This window comes from Branchiostoma belcheri, unplaced genomic scaffold (assembly GCF_001625305.1).
Source record: "Branchiostoma belcheri isolate BF01 breed outbred unplaced genomic scaffold, Haploidv18h27 scaffold35, whole genome shotgun sequence".
In the NCBI taxonomy this organism is placed as follows: domain Eukaryota; kingdom Metazoa; phylum Chordata; class Leptocardii; order Amphioxiformes; family Branchiostomatidae; genus Branchiostoma; species Branchiostoma belcheri.
The window spans coordinates 566,303-585,376 of record NW_017803965.1 but is presented as its reverse complement, the minus strand read 5'-3'; the positions used below and the strand labels follow the sequence as shown (position 1 = coordinate 585,376).

The 19,074-nt window shown below is 37.9% G+C and overlaps 2 protein-coding genes across 6 annotated transcripts in view; one reads left to right on the top strand and one right to left on the bottom strand.

The window, feature by feature from the left end:
- Positions 1 to 128: 128 nt before the first annotated feature.
- On the bottom strand, positions 129 to 6,146 carry LOC109475842 (thiamin pyrophosphokinase 1-like). 3 transcript variants are annotated; one of them, XM_019776642.1, is made up of 10 exons: positions 6,107 to 6,146; positions 5,323 to 5,369; positions 4,786 to 4,899; positions 4,461 to 4,532; positions 3,686 to 3,758; positions 3,245 to 3,317; positions 2,917 to 3,012; positions 1,582 to 1,728; positions 986 to 1,097; positions 129 to 596 (listed from the first exon to the last, which is right to left on the bottom strand). In XM_019776642.1, exons 3-10 carry the CDS (start codon positions 4,850 to 4,852, stop codon positions 463 to 465), a joined length of 774 nt encoding a protein of 257 aa, XP_019632201.1. In that variant the 5' UTR covers positions 4,853 to 4,899; positions 5,323 to 5,369; positions 6,107 to 6,146; the 3' UTR covers positions 129 to 462. The 3 variants fall into 3 exon arrangements, with proteins under 3 accessions (XP_019632201.1, XP_019632202.1, XP_019632203.1); XM_019776643.1 differs by lacking the exon at positions 6,107 to 6,146 and adding an exon at positions 5,957 to 6,055; XM_019776644.1 differs by having other exon boundaries at positions 143 to 596; positions 3,686 to 3,755.
- A 270-nt stretch (positions 6,147 to 6,416) lies between these two features.
- LOC109475841 (contactin-associated protein-like 2) overlaps positions 6,417 to 19,074 on the top strand; it is a 36,500-nt gene continuing 23,842 nt past the window's right edge. For all 3 annotated transcript variants that reach the window (XM_019776641.1, XM_019776640.1, XM_019776639.1), the window contains exons 1-3: positions 6,417 to 6,575; positions 17,471 to 17,611; positions 18,131 to 18,309. In XM_019776641.1, the coding sequence (XP_019632200.1) occupies positions 6,431 to 6,575; positions 17,471 to 17,611; positions 18,131 to 18,309 (465 nt within the window). In that variant the 5' untranslated portion in view covers positions 6,417 to 6,430. The remainder of the gene's footprint in view (positions 6,576 to 17,470; positions 17,612 to 18,130; positions 18,310 to 19,074) is intronic.

The window sequence follows — 19,074 nt, the reverse complement described above, 5'->3', positions numbered from 1 at the left end:
AGAACCAAAAGCAGATTCAGAGCCTGACTGCTCAGCAGTGACCCCTATCAACTACTGTAAGAACTGCAATGACTACATATACATACAGAGCAGAAATCACAATTGCCTTGTGCTTAGCCCTCGGGGCAGCATGCTGTTTGGCCAAGGCCCCAAAATGGGAACACGATTGTAGTGCCTAGTACCTTTGAAAATCTTTATTCTTTTGAAACTTTTGGTCGTCCTGGTTTGTGCACGGCCAAGTTTGGGACAGCTAATTTCTTGTCTCTCTTTTCCGAAACTCCTTGTTAAAGTGCCCTTTTTTCTTTGAATTTAGATAGTGCACCAGACATCTTAGATGTAAGATCATGGGAGGGAAAAAATATTGCTAAGAATATCATCATCAGTCCCATTGCTTCTTATAAAAGATATTACATTTGTACATTCATAAAATATAGAGTATTGCATGGTGCTAATTTGTTGCTTCTATGACCTCTGGACATTCACCCCCATTGTCCAGAGCAGAGGGTCGTTGGTTTCCACGGTAACCAGGCCAGCTGCTGATTGGTCAAATGTGTTGGATGTGCTGATGAGTTCACCAAACTTCAGGGCTTGATCATCTAGAGAAAAGTGAAACAAACAATGAATGCTTCACAGGTAAAATTTATAATGTATGAGACTAATGTTTGATGTACATACCCCCCTCGGTTTTCACATTGATATTTCTGTTCGGCAGGGTTTTTTTCAAATCCAAGAACTACTGAATTAAATTGGTGCGGCCTTAAAGGCATTCAATGCAATTTCAAGGTGACGAAATGAAAAAAAAAAATATTCTGGATGAGGAAATCTGTCTAATATTGACAATTACTGCAATTTCTTAGCACATTTTCAGCATCAGTTCATACTTGCCTTTGAAATAGCCCAAAAGCAAACTGTGAGGCATCTCACAGCTAGAATTACACTGGATGCCTTCAAAGAGGCTGGGTGTTAGGCTATACATTGTACTTACTTAGGTTCCATTTGAGCCCTGTTGTGGTGACATGTGGGCATGTTCCACCTACAGGCACCAGTCCACACCACTCCCCCTCCCCACCGGTCTGCACATGCAGTAATGTCTTACCCTGGGGCAGAACAAGCATGAAAACCACTATAGTAACTTCATGTTTTAAGCCTTTTCTGGTGAAAAAAATACAGCATTTCTCGTAACTATCTGCAACAATAACAACAAAGTACTGAATATATTTAACATGGTAGTTTTCAAGTACATGCACATTCTACATATAAGAACTTAAGAAGGAACCACTTTGTAAAAAAAACATTTTATCCTAACTTTCTACATGTATCTGAAAGGCTGGAAAATACTCTTGTAGTTGATACATGGTCCATGTAAAGGATTCAACAATGCTGGTTGCACTAAACCTACATATCCCCAGTGCAAGTTAGTTGCAGGTAGACATCAGAAATACCTACACAGCTGCAATATCCTGCATATGCGGGTGGTATTTTGAGACCAATACGTGTGTAGCACCGAGAGTTAGTACCGGTAATGCATAATGCTCACAACAACTACAGCACGTTATAATGAATGCAATAAAGATGACTTACTGGAGACAACAAAAAAGCCATGGACACTTCATCCAGTAGAATGACAGGAATACTTGTGAGGGAGCGAGCTTCATACAGAGTGTTGATGTTGGCCATGACTTGGTCCATCCTGCCTCCAAATGCCCCCACAGAGACAATATAGTCCACCTGGAAAGCATAGACCAGTGCAATAGCTCAATTGGTGCTCGCTTTGAAACCGGGAGGTCGTGAGTTCAAACCCCAACCGGGTCATACCAAAGACTTTAAAAATGGTACACAATTCTTTCTCTGCTTAGCACTCAGCACATAGGAGAAAGTGTGCGGGAAGGTCAAACACACAGCACTACCAATGGACTAGCCCCCTGCTGTAGTGCCTTGCTTAACTGTGTGTCGCCCCTATGCTCTGCATAGAGTGGGACCTTTGGAAAGCATACTAAGTACTTTATTAGACAATTTGGGGGTGTAGTTCTAAATCTAGTCAATAGGAGTCTCTCTCGTATAAAGAAACAACCATAAATGTCATCATCATCGGTCGGCTGCTGCGCAGGCGACTGCAAGGTCCCTCCACTGCCCCTTGTCGCTAGCAAGGTTGGCGATCTGCTTCTCTGTTAGTTGGTTGTGCTCATCTCCCAGTAGTCGCTGGACATACTTGAAGTAGGAGGTAGGCTGTCGGCCTCGCCTGCGTCTGCCATGAGAGGGCACGTAGAGGGCGTACAGTCTAACAGGTTCATCCTCAGACATGCGCAGGATGTGTCCCAGAAAGTTCAGCTGTCTCCGACGCACATGCTGAATCAGCGGACTAGTTTGGGTCAAGTTGTAAATGCTGTCGTTTGTTACCCGGTCACGCCTTTTGATGTTCAGCATAATACGGTAACACGAAGTAGCAAAGGAGTTGATTTTGTTCTCCATGTCCTTCGTGATTACCCAAGACTCACAACCATAGGACAACACTGATACACATGAGGCTTTAAAGAGCTTTACTTTAGTGGCAGTTGGGATGCACTCACTCCTCCAGAGATGCTCTAGTTTCCAGAAAGCAACCCATGCCAAAGCTCTGCGTTTCTTAAGGTCGTTACTGCTAGAGGCCATCATGGAGCCAAGGTATCTAAAAGTATAAATGTACCTCCATGGTAAAACACATCTTCCTATGGCTTAGTTGATCATATTGTAAATAAATAAGATATTTTTCTATAATATCTATACTTAAATCTTTCAAAATGGTTTTGAATATCATAATCTTCAAATGGCAACCATCCATAGAATTTATTGAAGTGTGATATTTCATATACATGTAATATACTTTTGAGATAGTTTTAGATAGCTTGTAAGTTGAGAATATAGAAGTACCTCTATTACCTGTATGTTTCTTTCTTGCATTCTTTGAACGACAAGTTGAAGACACTTTGTGAAGTCTGTGTGATCTTGGTCTGGTGTACAAATTACTTCACTGCCCTGGAGAAATTTTTTTTTTAAATCGTAGTCAAGAACTTCATGTACTATTAGCAAAAATGATTCTTTAACAATTGTTTGCATTATACTGCATTATATTGCAAATGTTTTCATTATACTGTTTAGTTCAGCATGAGTTTTTGACAAAAGATTTCAGTAAAACATTTATTTCTCTCTATACAAACATGCCAAAACAAATAGTATTATCTGATATATTCGTACAACATAATCATACCTTGTCCTTGTAGTATTGTAAGTTCTCAGATGATGCAGAGTCAAAATCTCCTGTAATAAGGTCTGGAATCCAACTGTGAAAAAATACCTTTAGAGACTTTCACCACTCGTAACTCAAAAAGAAGCCATTTTTTACATGTACAAATGTATGTAGAAAAAATATATAATTCACCCTTCATTTTGGGGGAAAAGATATGTTTTTTTCTGCTTTTGTATACAGTATTACCTTTAAAATTTAATTTCTGCAAATCAGGGAGGTTTATATCCTGTTGTAAGGTTTGCTTTTTGGTGTCACAAATAAATTATAAAGTACAGTAATTTCTCTTTCTGGAAGCTCTAATAAATGATTACCATAAAATCCAATGTCTCTCTGATTACATCTTTCTCTCTAAACCACTGTTCTCTGCATAATGGTTCAGATAAGAAAGACTTGAAAAAATACCTTTCTGGGTTGTTTCTTGTGGCGTCATACAGTCTGTTCACCCCTCCATCTGTAACTGCTTTCAGAACAGCTGCCACAACAGAGGTTAAACTTGTGTCAACTAAGATATAACATTCCTGCAGCCTAAAGTCCAAATACAAGCTAGAACAGAAACCCAGATGTTCATATCTACAATATGCCAAAGTCTTCTGCATGTTTAAGATAAGGCCACACCAATTTAATTTCTTGGTTAACGGATTTTTCTAGAATAATAATGGAGCGGGCGGGCGAAAAAAAATAAAAATAAAAACAGGCCTAGGGATCCTATTATGGCCCAAAATGGTACGATAGGAGCCATGAAGTCAACACACCAGACTGGTTCTAAATTTAAACAATGAATTTTGAACTTTTAATGATACCATTGTATTGAAAGATGGAAAAACTGTAACAACTAGGAAGAAAAGGACTGTTTTCAACTGTTCAGGGCAAAATATGAGCATTTTGCAGTTGATTCTGAATTTTTATTTTCAAATCAGAAAAAACCAAGGGGCGAATCCGTTAACCAAGAAATTAAATTGGTGTGGCCTAAAAGGACGTTCACAATGGGTATAGTAACAGAGGGCCTGTTTTTTGGCATTCCTGTAAATTTTGATATATCATAACATGTACTAGCCTAATGCAAAATATGGTAGCTGTATCACAAATAGGCAAGCAGAAACCATATTTTGTGCAACATACAGATTTTATCATCCAATGCCTATTACTAGTACTGTACATGCATATTAAATCAACTAACCTTTAGTCCACAGCACAGCGAGGACATCTAGTGACTGGGGCTGGTTCAGCACAATGAGAGCAATTCTTACACCTACAAAAAAATCATCTTGTGATATAATACCGAGCTTTGTTACCAAGCAGAAGTCAATTAAACCAAAAAAAAAACACACTCACACTCACTACGGTGTATTCAGTTTAGCATCTGTTGTTCCCCGTCTTAATAATTAAGAAAATGTTCTTTTGCTCCCACTACCTATTATGATGCTGATCATGAGGAAACAAGTATAGAAGAGAATATAGATACACATTCTTTTTCCAGAAAATGTCAAGTGTAGAAACTGTACCTTTATTTTGGGGATCCAAACATGCCAATGGAGTCAACTCTGTAACTGTTGGACTGGTAGAACTCATATTTGTCTATTCAAGTGCTGTGTAGATTTTCCTTCGCTACACTGGACCTGGATTAGAAAATATATGCATGTATGTATTCCTTTAATGTGTGAATCAGCATCATGATATGTACAGTATATACAGATTTATTGTACCAGAGAAATTCTGCCAGCTCTTTTCGTACATGTACAATAAACAATGGGGCATGGCCTAATGTCTCATCCTATGATCTGCGGGCAATTCTAGTAGTGTGCTTGTCAGATGAGCGACACAGCTGGGATTAGAACTCATGACTTCTTGGTCCATAGGCAGACTACTATCTTTTTGTTCTTGTGTATACACGTACATCTTTCATAAGCCACCTAGAAACCCACAAAACTCAAAATATCCAAATGAGCCAACAAAAAAAGAAGACTGCAAACAAGACAAAGAAATGGCTAAAGCCATACGTCTGCTTGAAGCTTTGGATCACCTGACACCTATTTACACACCTGTAGATGACATCACCTGGCAAAACCTGTCGGACCACTCAGGACACCTGAAAAGACAACACCCTTAGGCTTGAAGACTACCTTTTGACCTCACTGTATCTCATTACTGGCCTGTTATACATAAAAAAAGTGACTGCTGTAACTTTTGAATTGCCTACGTAGTAAAGGGAACTTTGCTTTTGGTACTCTACACTACATGAAATCTTTGGAAGGGAAGTTTTACGCAATCTTTTTACCACAAGCTACTGCTGGTATTACTGGTACAACTGTGATGACAGTCCCATGAATTACGTTTATGAGTTAACCGCTAACACATGTAAGTTAGTGATAGGACTAATGCATTTCAAAAAGACTCAATGCATCACTACAGCTACATTTGATCTTGCAACGAAAAAAAAAGAACAACCCAAACAATATGCATAACGTTAGGTAGAAAGGGGAAACTACATGTATAACCACCAGCCCATATGTATCTGAGTATGGTTTTTAAGTCACAGTTTTCAGTGTTTATCTAGCTACCTGTAAACCACATGGGCGCTAATTACCGTAATAAACAACTGAAGGTACTTAGTAACAATTTTCAAGACCAGGAAGTTTCCGCCCCTCCCCCTTACAAAACAAGCCCGGTATTTACGGGTTGGCGTTGTGATCCTGGCCGCTAAATCATTGTTGCGATCAACATGAATAACAAACGCTAGCGCATCATCTTATAATTTCCGGCAATAACAACGAATTAACAACAAAATTGCTAAAAAATCTAGAATTATTGCTACTTTGAACACACCTTCCCGCGCCATCTGTTTGACCCCTGACATGGAAAAAAATCAGCCAATCGTGGCTAAGATTCTGCTGTTCTCAGTCCCAGGATTCCCTCCCAAAAATCCTCACATTTCGGGTCAAATATTAAAATGAAACTTGATAAACAATACAAACTAATCATATAACGTTACTAGTTATGATTTTCGGTGTGAAAATGTTTAATCTGTCGGTTATTCGCTGTAGAGTCAGATAAATCATAAGATGTTGGGAACGACACTAGTCCTGCCCCTACAGGTTTGATTGGCGTGCTTGATTGACAGGTGGGCGTGGCCATTCTTTGTGTGTATTGATGCGAAACACTTTACAAGTAAGACGCGGTAGTGGAGGCAAGGTGTCTGTGCTCTTCTGTGGTTTCCGTCAGCTTTTCTCAGCAGCAACCATGCAAGGAGCCGTGTGGTTACTCGTAGTCGGCCTTACAAGCGTTGCTCGTGCACGTAAGTAGGAATTTCTACATGTTTTAGAGAAAACGGGAGGGTTTTTGTGGCAGGCGGTATCAGCTGGTGTTAGGCTAGGGAGGTTCAACTCAGTGAAGCGCTTTCAACCATGAAAAGTCGCTACACCCTTAGGCTATATGTTTTGAAATCTTCCTTTTCATGTTGTTTTTTCCTTGTAACATCTTCTTCTTAATGTCTAAGGATATTTTTAGAGAATTTGATCGTAATCGTTAATGTGAATGGTTCATGTATTATTTTGAAATCCAATATCTCACACACCCTTTGGGCTTGTTTCCAAAAACACGTTGTCTACCGTGTCAGTCTTGTGATTTCAAACCGCGACACCGGACAGGATTTTATCGAATATCGCGGAAAATTCCACCCGACGGCGGATTTTCTGACGCACATGGCAGTTTTGCTTGATTTTAATGATAGAATTTGGACGCATGCCTGCGCATTTTGGCTTGGAATTTACTGTAGTTTACATGTTTTGAGTCGAGAGCGCCACAAACTGAACGGGTCCATCGTTCAAAGGGGTGCCGTAAAAAAATCAAAAGTAAGTTTTCAACAGATTTTAGTAATATTTTGAACGTTTTCAGCCTTAAAAATGATTGCGTTATTAAAAAATTAACGTAGTTTTACATAGAAAGTTCTTATGGGTTCTAACCAATCAAACTAAAGAAACACTTAAGTCCAACCCCTACCCTATACGGTTTGGCATGATCCGTTCTCAGGTAATTAGGTGTGGTGGTGCAAGACAATTGCATCTTTTCATTAAGAAACAGCTTAGTTTGAATTCATGCCTAGATAATACCTACAGCTTATGCAAGGGCTGTACTTACTAAACAACAGTACCAAATGCATAGTGTTCTTCATGTTTTTAAAAGGTGAAAATTTGGTACAGCACAGGTAAAACGTGAACAGGTATGTTTTTAAGAGGTCTGAGAAGGAATCTACATCCTTTGTAAACTCAGAACCACTTTTAGCCTTTCCTGTCACCAATACACCGTCCCTCGAAATAATAAAATCGTGTCTCGAAAACCAGTTTTTTGAAAAGTTACTACGTTTTTTTACAGTCGTAACTGTCAGGAAAAAAATGGCGGACAAAGTTGACTCATCCACCTGGTTATTATGCAAATCCATGACCCATCCTGTTGTACCATTGTGTACCTACTGGCACGGGATGATTAGGCATACCTGGGGGCAGCCTTCCTTTTTGTGGCAGGGGTCCAATTACGTTTGCAAATGAGATGCCAGGTTTACTGGTAAACACGGTATTGTCTGAAACATCGCTGTATCATGTTTTCAGCCTAACCTCGAGCTAAATTCTTGTGATCCAGAGAAATGAATGCTTATGCTTTTTTTTATGGAAGTTTTTACTCTTGTATACTTTGTAACGGTTTTTGTTGAATTCTGTTATTCTAAAACAGGTTTTTCTGAGCTGGGTACTTAACTTTTGAACCATGTTAAGAGGGAAAAAAGAAAGCCATACAGAGTAAATCAATTCAATAATGTTTTTCCTGTCATCCTAGGTTTTATAACAACATTGTAAAGTAACTTAGGTCCTTTCATGGCTAATTTGCAACAATTCTCTGAGAATATTTTTGTAATGACTTGCAAAAGTAAATATTTCAATATCATCAGTAATCCAACTATTTGTATTCATGTCACATTTTCTGCTTAATAATAAATCAGATTCAAACTTATAATATTGAAATAGTAATTCCCAATAAAAATGCAGTGTAATGCAAAAGGTTTATTGTAGGCATGCTTGAGTGAGTTTGGGCTATTTGTGCATGTGACAATTCATCGATTTAACATCTTATTTACCAGTACATTTATACCCATTCCCTTGTAAAAGAAAACTTGTTACTATTGCTCAAATGCAGGGCCAACATAAATACCTAAAATCTGAAGGTGTAAGTCAGCAAATATAAGACAGCAAAACTCAGAAACATAAAAATTATGTAAATATATGATTACTAATATTTCCTTTATTAAGACATGGGCTCGCGTGAAAGACAAATGGGACGTTTTAAAAATGCTCTTCAATGCAAACTCACGAAGTTATTGCTTAGTAAACATTGCCTTGTTCCAGGGGAGCTTTCATCTGCATATTTTTGTTTTCACATACAAGATACCGTGTTTGCACTAATATGCTTAATATGTGTAAGATTGCAAGGTGTAGAAAAAACCTTGGATATAGAAAGGCCATGTTTACAGAGTTAATGACTCTTTAGAAGGTGAACAACCTTGAAGAAGTTTGCTTGTGATATGCTTGGGTGGGTATGAGCTATGTCTGCAGAAACAGATGTATCAGCTTACACTTCATGCATGTTACCTTGCAGGTAAAAGGACACATAACATGGGTGGAGTGGGGTTTGCTGTCGTGGGAAATTTTTAGATTTGAAACCCCTGAAACACAACTTTGCACACTTTTTGAGGCAAATTTCAAATGGCTTCTTCGGAATTTTTGCAAAAATTTTGTGTCACTGCTGACTGTTATATACCGGTAATAATAAGATAAGAATAAAAGTGTTGATTTTTGTCAATGGGGACAGAATGGTTCAATCTTTATGTCTGCCACAAGTGGCAATCTCCCAGATAGAAGGACAGGTAGTTGAGAGCCCTAATGACGAGTAAAGAGTATACGAAAGGGACTAGATTGGTACAGATTTTGCCCGAACAGTCCTTTCATAGTTTGAGAACATTACCGGTACACTTTGTGTATTCAGTCAGAGTAATGTGTTTTCCTAATGGATCAATTCATTAGTATGGTGTATGAGTTCCAACGTGTGGTGTGTTATACAGAGGACATTAAGGTAGAATGGATTCTATTCTGTTGGCATATGAGTTAACTATGAAAGTACTAGTTAACATGGTTTTAGACTAACTCAGTAAGTAAAGATAAAATTTGCCGAACTGTCCCTGAAGCAAAAATTAGTTAAAATACTGTAAGCACCACCACTAGCACATTAGACACGTGTAGACCATATGGCAAAGTATTAACAAAACCAGGAAAGGTCTTCATTTGTGTACCCTTTGTTTCAGTAGATCAGTAGAACTTCTACATTTAATTTGGGATCTCAAATTTGAGTTAAGAAGAAAAAGAAGGAATGGGAAACAAATGAAATTTGAGTAGCCAAACTTCTAATACATGCTACACACATGGAAAAGTTATTCATTTTGATATAAACAAGAGCCAGCATTTCAGAACACTGTTACACACCCACACACCACCCTCTGAAATAAACATCCACATTCAAGTCTGTTCAACAAAACCCCCCACTCAAACACTTTTTACCTACACAACTCAAAGTTATTTGACCCATCGCTGCCTTTCAGCAAAACCTCTGTGTTGTTTGACAATTAGGTGTTAGCTAACAATGTGGGCTTGTTAATCAGTGAGTTCAGCCTATAGATGGAGTGGCCCATTGATACTCAGCCCTTGTTTGTGTTGAGTGGTGGGGTGTGGTATTCCAAGCTGCCTGCCAAAGAGATAATGTACTTTTAATAGCTACACGAACATACTCAAGTTCACCAAGAGACCTTGTTGGGACATAAAACACTGGACTGTGAGCAGGCAAATAACATGTAACAGGCAAATCATAGCTATCGGGAAATGTTTCAAGCCTTACTAACATTTCTTCTTTAGGAAGGTGGAGTTTATTTACTACCTCATTAAACTTTATTGACTAGGGAGTCTATAAAACTGCTTGGGGGTGAATTATGTTGTTTTCTTACCCTACAAGTAAATGATAGCACAGCCATGCATGTATATATGTCATTATTATGAAAGGAAATTCAGAATCATTTATGTATTCCAAGAAAAGTACTTTTTTATTTGACAACAGTTTTGAGATATCTGATGATGTAATTTTGGTAGAAAATACATTTGTATTAGAAAGTAAAAATCAATTTGAATCACAGCATACAGTACAAAGCAAACCAAGCCTGGAGTAACATGCTACCATCTGCTTTTAAAGTTGACATGGTCAATAAATCGCTGTTGACTCCAGACCATTCAGCATATGGTTGTGATAATGTTGTCTTGACAAACATACTTTGAAAATAAACTAGGGTCAAAAAGTCACATTTTACGTTAAAAAGGATACAGAGGTTAAACACAACATGCCCCATAGTAGAGGCTATACATAGAAAACTTATGTACTTCCAGCAGCAGAATAAGCCACTGAATGAATTCACTGATTTTGTAGAAACCAACAGAGATTGTTTTTTCCTTCTATCCTAAAAAAACAGATAAAGGTAAACTTCTAACATCCACTACAACCAATGTACTGAATCGTAGTACTGATGGTTACCAGAAATACTTTTATTAATTGATTAATATTCTTCAGAATTTAATATGTAAATATATGTAGATAAGTATTTAGAGGACAGGTTCAAAATAGCATTTCTGTTGAAACTCATGTCCACTTGAGTTGAGGAGTGCCCCTCTCTCCTGGGACCAAACATAAGCTCCATATGTGGTGTACTAACACACCTCCACATGGGGGTGATTGGAGTGGTGTGGTCACAAATCATATGGGATCAGGCCACAACAGCTCCATCAGTTGTTTCTGGTACTGGAAATCCGAAATTTGGGTGAAAAAGAAACAAAACTTGTATGAATTATATAAACATAAATTTACGTTTATCTATATCATGCAAAGGCTTAGTTCATACAAGATACAGACATCACATATTTCAGTCCAGTATATTATGTAATGATTATGATATTTGAGCCAAGTCTTCTATTTCAGTAAACAACAAAAATTCTATTTAAGTTTTACAAAAAAATCCATTTCAGTTTAACAAAAAAATTAAACACAACACAGTATTCTACTCCAACTTGGGTTGGCCTGTTCCCAAACTGCCTAGCCTGGATGCCAGACCCAAAGCACACTGGACACAAAATATCTCAGTGTGCACACTGAGATATTTTGTGTCCAGTGTGCTTTGGGTCTGGCATCCAGGCTACAAACTGCCCTTCCAATGCATGATGTGTGGTACTAGGACCTGGTAATATGATAAATCCATTCAATGCAGTTGTCCCCTGCGGTTCAATGAACTTATTCTAATCCCTTGGGCAGCAATCCAACCTTTAATGTGGGAAGCAGGGATAGTGTTTAACATCTACATGTACTATAACATTACGTCTAATCAATGGTTTTTAAAGGAAAATGGGAAAAAGTTGATACACAGAATAGTTTGCAATATGGACTTATAAGGTAATTTCCTGGGAGGGGTATATTGTCTCTAATATTTTATTACTTGACTTTATTGGGATCCACAATATTAGAAACATGGATTATTGAAATCTTCAAAAATTCTACATACAGTCAAGAAACATTCCATATGCTATAATTCACTGATTTAAAGCCAGTCATTTTGGGTACAAACAAAGATGTACATGCAAGGAAGTTAAATCTCCTTGGTACATATTCACATGTAAGTGCTTGTAACATGGCTATACACAAATGTACATTTCTAAAAGAATACATGTACAATTACATGTGATAGAACAACAGGTGTGACAAAATAGCTTCCTGATGATATTTAGACCCGTTAGGGCATAGTGGGAAAATCACATATTTTGTACTGTGATGGTCCCCATTAGTGAATGAAATTTGACGTTTTCATTAATCTAAAGTCAGTGTAACACTATAGGTAAGCTTAGGTCACGAAATTCTCAATTTTTCGTATTCCAAAAGTACGATGTACCAAGACTTGTTTTCTGAATTGGTTCAGCTAGTAGGTGTTTTCCAAAAGAAACAATCACAATAAGGTCTTCTTGACCCCTGATTCACACAGGTATTCGATTGTCCCCCGCAACGCCCTCGGGTGGCGTTCGTTATGTCGGTTTAAGCCGGTTGTACCAGGTACGGCCTTCTGAGCGGAACACAAAGAGCTTCCAAAACAACAAGTCATTAATTATTCAGGTCCAGCACAGGTGTTGTCACGCCACCGACTTGCGTAAGCACGGTCTGTTGAGAGCATTGCACTGTGACCTCTGTCAGACACAATCGTGGATGAAACCTACCTTTATACCGCAATCATCACAAGAATTTGTTTTGATAACCTATGCATTTGTTACGTCAGAGAGATACAATGTAGGTACAATGTATATACTATTTTAGGTTTCAAACCAAAAACCGTTGTAGCATTTTTGCCAGAGTTTTGGTACAATGGAAGAGCAGCAGTTACTAAATCAATAATTTCTTTGGAAGCCAAACAAAGTTTAAACACAAAGACAGCTGAATGTATTTCTGAAACATATTCTTTGGCAATACATGTACTATGGCTTCCTTTGGTGTGCATTAGCAGCAGAAAAAGATATAAAGTTATCTATCAAAACAGTCAGTGGTACTTTCTGGCCTTTTGCGACATTTGCTTTGATTCAGAAATATGAGTTCTAAGGCCACACCAATTTAATTTCTTGATTGACGGATTCGCCGCTTCATTTTTTTCTGATTTGCAAATAAAAATAAAAATCCAGAATCAACTGCAAAATGCTCATATTTTGCCCTGAACAGTTGAAAACAGTCCTTTTCATCCTAGTTGTTACAGTTATTCCATCTTTCAATGGAATGGTATCATTAAAAGTTCAAAATTCATTGTTTAAATTTTGAACCAGCCTGGTGTGTTGACTTCATGGCTCCTATCGTACCATTTTGGGCCAAAATAGGATGCCTAGGCCTGTTTTTATTTTTTTTATTTTTTTCGCCCGCCCGCTCCATTATTTTTCTAGAAAAATCCGTTAACCAAGAAATTAAATTGGTGTGGCCTAAGTTTATTTCTTTAATTCAGTGTATCATAGAAAGCACCCCATGGGTAAGTCTGCTTCTTACATGTTGTAATGCATTCTGTAACTGTCTACATATACTAGTATACAGCGACTCTTGTGAAGCTCTAACTGCTGAAATTCAATACTAGTAAAACAAGTGCCTGCATCAGTAAACATTTCCACAGCTATTTCACAAACACAACAATTGTTTGGTCAGGCAGAGCCTTATGCTTGACCTAATTTTACCCCTGGGAAGAAAACTTGAAGTACACATAAAACTGGAGGCTGCCTTCCGACTGTTTAGTAGAAAAAGTTGCTCAATTCTTGCTAATTTAGAAAATTCTAAAAAATATGGAAGCAAAGGCCAAAACTAAGACAAATGCACTAGAGGCCACCATGTTTATTTGTTTGCAGTTGCAAATAACAGTTTCTTGGTTCATACATGCCCGTAGCCAGGATTTTGAAGGGGCGGGGTTCTTCCCACTGAGGGACCAGCGAGCGCTGAAGGTGCGAGGTTCCTAGTGCTAGGGGGGTCCGGAGGCAATTTTGAAAAATGAACCTTCTGAAATGGCATTTCCTGCAGTTTTTAGAGGATTTCAAAGAAAAAATCAGAGATAACTTTTTTCAATGACAAAGTGAGCAGTTTTCCTACGATTCCAGCCTCACTGGTGACACGAATCAGTCCATCTTTAAAAGAAAAATCTTGGACCTTTAGATGAAAAGTGGACCAAAAAGTGGACCTTTGGGCCTTGTGGGGGGGTTCGTCCAAACCCCCCCTGGCTACAGGCATGTCATAGTATTCCAGCAAGGTTTTTGAAAGATGGATGGAAGGTAAAAATCGTGTCAAACAAAAACTACCGGTTGTGTCTAATTTTGGTAGGTGTCCTCCCCTGTATTTAGCACAATCAAGTTCAAATTCAATGGGGGAGAGGGCAGACACATACAGGGATTATTTTACATTGTCTGTGGTTTCATCTGTTCAAGAAATATCCTCAACTGACAAGGCTCTGTAACCCAAGTGCCCCGTCATTGGCAATGGTTCACTAATGATATCTATACCTTGAACCCTTCTCCATATACAGTCTTGGCCTCCAATAGCTCTGGCATACTATAGCTTGTACTCTCACATTGGCCAATCACCTAGGGAACTATGCATGGTAAACAGACATTTTTATCAAGGGAGAAGAAATACAACTGTAATTATTATCTTGTAACAACAAATTTTGTCTCCAAAGATGGACAAAGGAATGAGCTGCGTTAAAAATAATTCTGTCTGGAGAAAGAGTCTTAGGGGAAAAAGTCTTTAAAATCGTAACAGAATTATGTCATTCAGCCCGCAGGAAATGATGCAAGAGCGATGTCAAATAAGAGTCATTGATAAACATAACATATAGCTAGCCTGCGGTATATAAGGTTACAAGTGGACTTCAAGACCACTTAAACTTGGAGATTTGATTTGTTTCAAAGAAATCAAATTTGCTGGTAGACCATCTCCCTGTAAATGGTTTCACTGGAAAATTAAATGGATATGGATGTCAAAAGTTAGTCCTATTATATTACAACTGTACGTGACCTAGTATTGCAGCTATGGTATTCCCCGCTGTGAACTACGCAGACTATCGCATTTCACTTTCATCATATTTTTATCGCTGGTCACTGGAGGCAAGACCCCGTGGACATTGTGGGAATAACACAAGCCACAGAGCGGAAATCGGAAACGTAGGAACTAATAACTTTCCAAGGATGACGAGAATTTCAAGAGTGTCCAAACAAAATGGCGCCATTTGATTTATGTTATATTGTGCCATCATTGTCTTTAGCCAAGGCCACACATTGACTGAAATATATTTTTGTACATCCTGTTTGATATTAAAAAAGAGCATCTAGTGGGTTTGGCTATTCCTTTTTGATCTCAATCTTACTGGGTAACTGACAATGGGGTTAGTAAAATTACAGGAGTGTTCAGGTTGGTTGTTCAGGGCTCAAAATGCTGGTGCATGTGCACCTTAGTGACTTAGTGCACCCAAATTTGGAGCAGTGCACCCAATTTTTTTCTGTGGGTGCACCAGTGCACCAAAATATTTTCATAGGTTTACATACTAGTTATAATGTAAAGATGTTTTTAAATGTATAGTAAGTAGTACAGCATATTCTTAAATTTTAAGTGAAAGAAAAATAATAAAATGTAGTAGTACTTTTTGCACTCTACTAAATATCTTACATATGGTGCACCCAAAAAATTTTGTGTGTACCCAAGTTTTTAGGTTGGGTGCACTAGTGCACCTATTCCCAAAAATGAATTTCAAGCCCTGTTGTTGCATTGCATCACCAATGCATTGTGACATGACCTTGGTGATGGTGATTGTAGGTCGGGTAATGTCATGTAATGAGGAGGAATGACTTTTACTGGGGCAAACTACATCAGTAATGGCACTGTTCTACTGCAGTTCCATTACACTGCAGAAATGTATGTATTGACTGAGTATTGAAGAACCATGAGTTCTTGTAATGCCTGGCAGTTTAGTAAGTATGCTGAGGTTTAAATGCTTCTATTTGCAGTGAGAAAAAGCTACCGGTATAGTGTATTAACAGAAAGCTACTGGTAATTCAAGGCAGTTTTGAAAAATGAATGCAAACTATTATGGTAAAATGTAAACTTTATTTCATATTTACCCTTTTTGACTTTTATGCTTGAAGCCATTTACGAAAGTTGTTACATTTTCATAAAGGCTTATCACAATATTTTCCCTGTGTGGAATTTGATATTCATGAAGTAATAAATCAGAATAATTTACATGTATGGGTTAGATGTGGAGGTAATCAGCAAAGTAATAGAGCTATTATATGTAGTGTTAGGCATCAAACAATGGAAATTGCACGTTAGGCAATTCCCATATTGAGTATGACAGCAAATTGAACTACAGGTGTATTAGTATTGGAATCATGGATAAATTTTGCATCTCTGTACCTTTGTATAAAAATTAAAACATCTTGTCAAATATAGATACACATGTGTACCACAATTTGCACATATGATATCTACTAGTTAGGCCACACCAATTTAATTTGTTGGTTCTCGGATTTTTTCAGAAAAAATATGAAGCGACAGGGCGAAAAAAAAAAAACAGCTCTAGGCATCCTATTATAGGGTTAAATGCTACAAAATGAGCCATGAAGTCAACACAAAAGGCTGGGTTAAAATTTAAACATTGAATTTTGAACTTTTAATAAAACCACTGCAATGATAGATGGGAAAACTGTAACAACTAGGAAGAAAAGGACTTTCCTCAACTGTTGGGGGCAAAACATGAGCATTTTTCAGTTGATTCAGGACCAGAATTCAATTTTTTTTTTTTTGTCAAATACAGAAAAAAACGAAGAGGCGAATCTGAGAACCAACAAATTAAATTGGTGTGGCCTTAGAGGAAATGAAATGGTTAGCTGACTACAATGTAGACATTATGCACAGCCATGGGAGTAATAAACAATCATTTATGATATAATTACAATAGGAATCACACAACAATGGAGAAAAATAGGTGCCCTTGATCGATCAATGACTTTGGCAGCCAGTTTGCAGTCCAGCTAAGCATCACCACTAAACCATACTCTATTGATTGCACTTGAACTCTAGCCAGATGGACCCATATATATTCCGGTCATGATGAGTATTATTGGCTAAGCATGAGAAAACTGAGTTAGAAGTCCAATACACCACATGCAGTAATCTTAATGCAGAAAGGCAGTAAAGACTAATGTAATTCTTCTTCTCTAAATCACCAGACAAATTTTATTTGCTGTAACATAGCCAGCAGTCAGGATTCCATTCAACTGTTTATGTTGAACTTGAAGTAAAGGAGCAAGAAGAAATGAATCAATTACTGTCTCCATACTGGCAAACTAGTTACATGTCAATAATTTTCTTCATTTTACGTGAAAGGGACATGCGTTGTCATTTTCTTTGATGGTAGTTTTGTGGTTGTGATTTTACTGCCACCATATCAACCTAAGGAACATTGGCTTTTTGAGAGTAAAAAACTGAGAGTAAAAAATCCTGGGAAATGCTTGTCCTTTAATTTTACGTGTATTGCTATTTCTAACACTCTAGAGACCGATCAGCGAATAGATCCAGAGTGCAACTTTCCCCTTGGAGTTAGCAGTAGACTCATCACTGATGGACAGATTTCTTCCACATCATACGTCGACTACTACAGGGCACCCAGATATGCAAGGCTTAACAGAAGAGAAGGTGAGACAAACTAGAAAGGTAACATTTGCAAAGCAAATGCATAATGTTTTCCTTTGAATATGGACCTTAATGTTTTGGGGAAGAAGAAGAAGAGGAAACAGAGTAAAAACATTATGTTTTCCTTCGGTGAACATTACAAAGGAATTTTAAAAAGTCTAAAGCAGCGGGAGATTTCATTGTAATTTTATCAGGACATTTTTGTATGCCTGTGATTGAAGAAATATTATCAATGCCACTTGCATGTTCAGGGCTTGACTGCAATTAGACAATGTAGACTGGTCCTGACTGTCCATCATAATTATCAGCTCAACCAATGATTACATGGCAGTTAGTGTTCTGACCAATGGGAGAGTAGCTGCATGTCCATCAAATATTTGCTTTACATTTTTATTCTATATTTCTAAAGTTTGACAGAGACATGAACATTATCACAGTTTGATGTAAGTAAAGCCATCAGAGACCCCTAAGATTTTGCAAGGCTTGAGACAATAATCACGATGGCTTCCAATACACGTGTAGGTCTTGGTGGTTGGAGTGCCTCGAGAGACGACTTTTCGCAGTACCTGACCTTTGACCTGCTGGATCGGTCAAGAATCACTGCCATCTCCACCCAGGGTCGCTTTAATAGCGACGAATGGGTGAAGGAGTATCGGATCCAATTCAGCGACAACAGATGGCAGTGGAGAACCTATGGCACAGTAAGTTTGTGTATGTATGCATGTGTGTATGTACATGTGTCTGTGTGCACATGTAGGTATGTACATGTATGCGTATATTTAGGTACAATTACAACTACATGTACATTATGACAACAAAATATAAGGACATCTTTTGATAGAATAGTAAAATCCACGAGAAAGCTAGCTAGAGATTTGGTTTACCCGAGCTTGGTTTAGCAGAAAAAGATAAGGCCACACCAATTTAATTTCTTGGTTAACGGATTCGCCCGCTTCATTTTTTTCTGATTTGCAAATAAAAATAAAAATTCAGAATCATCTGCAAAATGCTCATATTTTGCCCTGAACAGTTGAAAACAGTCCTTTTCTTCCTGGTTGTTACAGTTATGCCATCTTTCAATGCAGTGGTGTCATTAAAAGTTCAAAAGTAATTGTTTAAATTTTGAACCAGCCTGGTGTGTTGACTTCATGGCTCCTATCGTACTATTTTGGGCCATAATAGGATGCCTAGGCCTGTTTTTATTTTTATTTTTTTTGCCCGCCCTCTCCATTATTTTTCTAGAAAAATCCGTTAACCAAGAAATTAAATTGGTGTGGCCTAAGGTACGAACATGTGGCACTTCCTACTTTTTTGCTCCAAATCATTGCATTTATTGATTTTATGCAATTCATTTAGCATGGAGAACTTTTTATCATCTCTTGTACATGTATGGGTATCATTCCACGGGTCTTTTCTGATCATCATCATCATTGGCAGTAGCTCATAGTCTGAGCATTCGAGTTCTT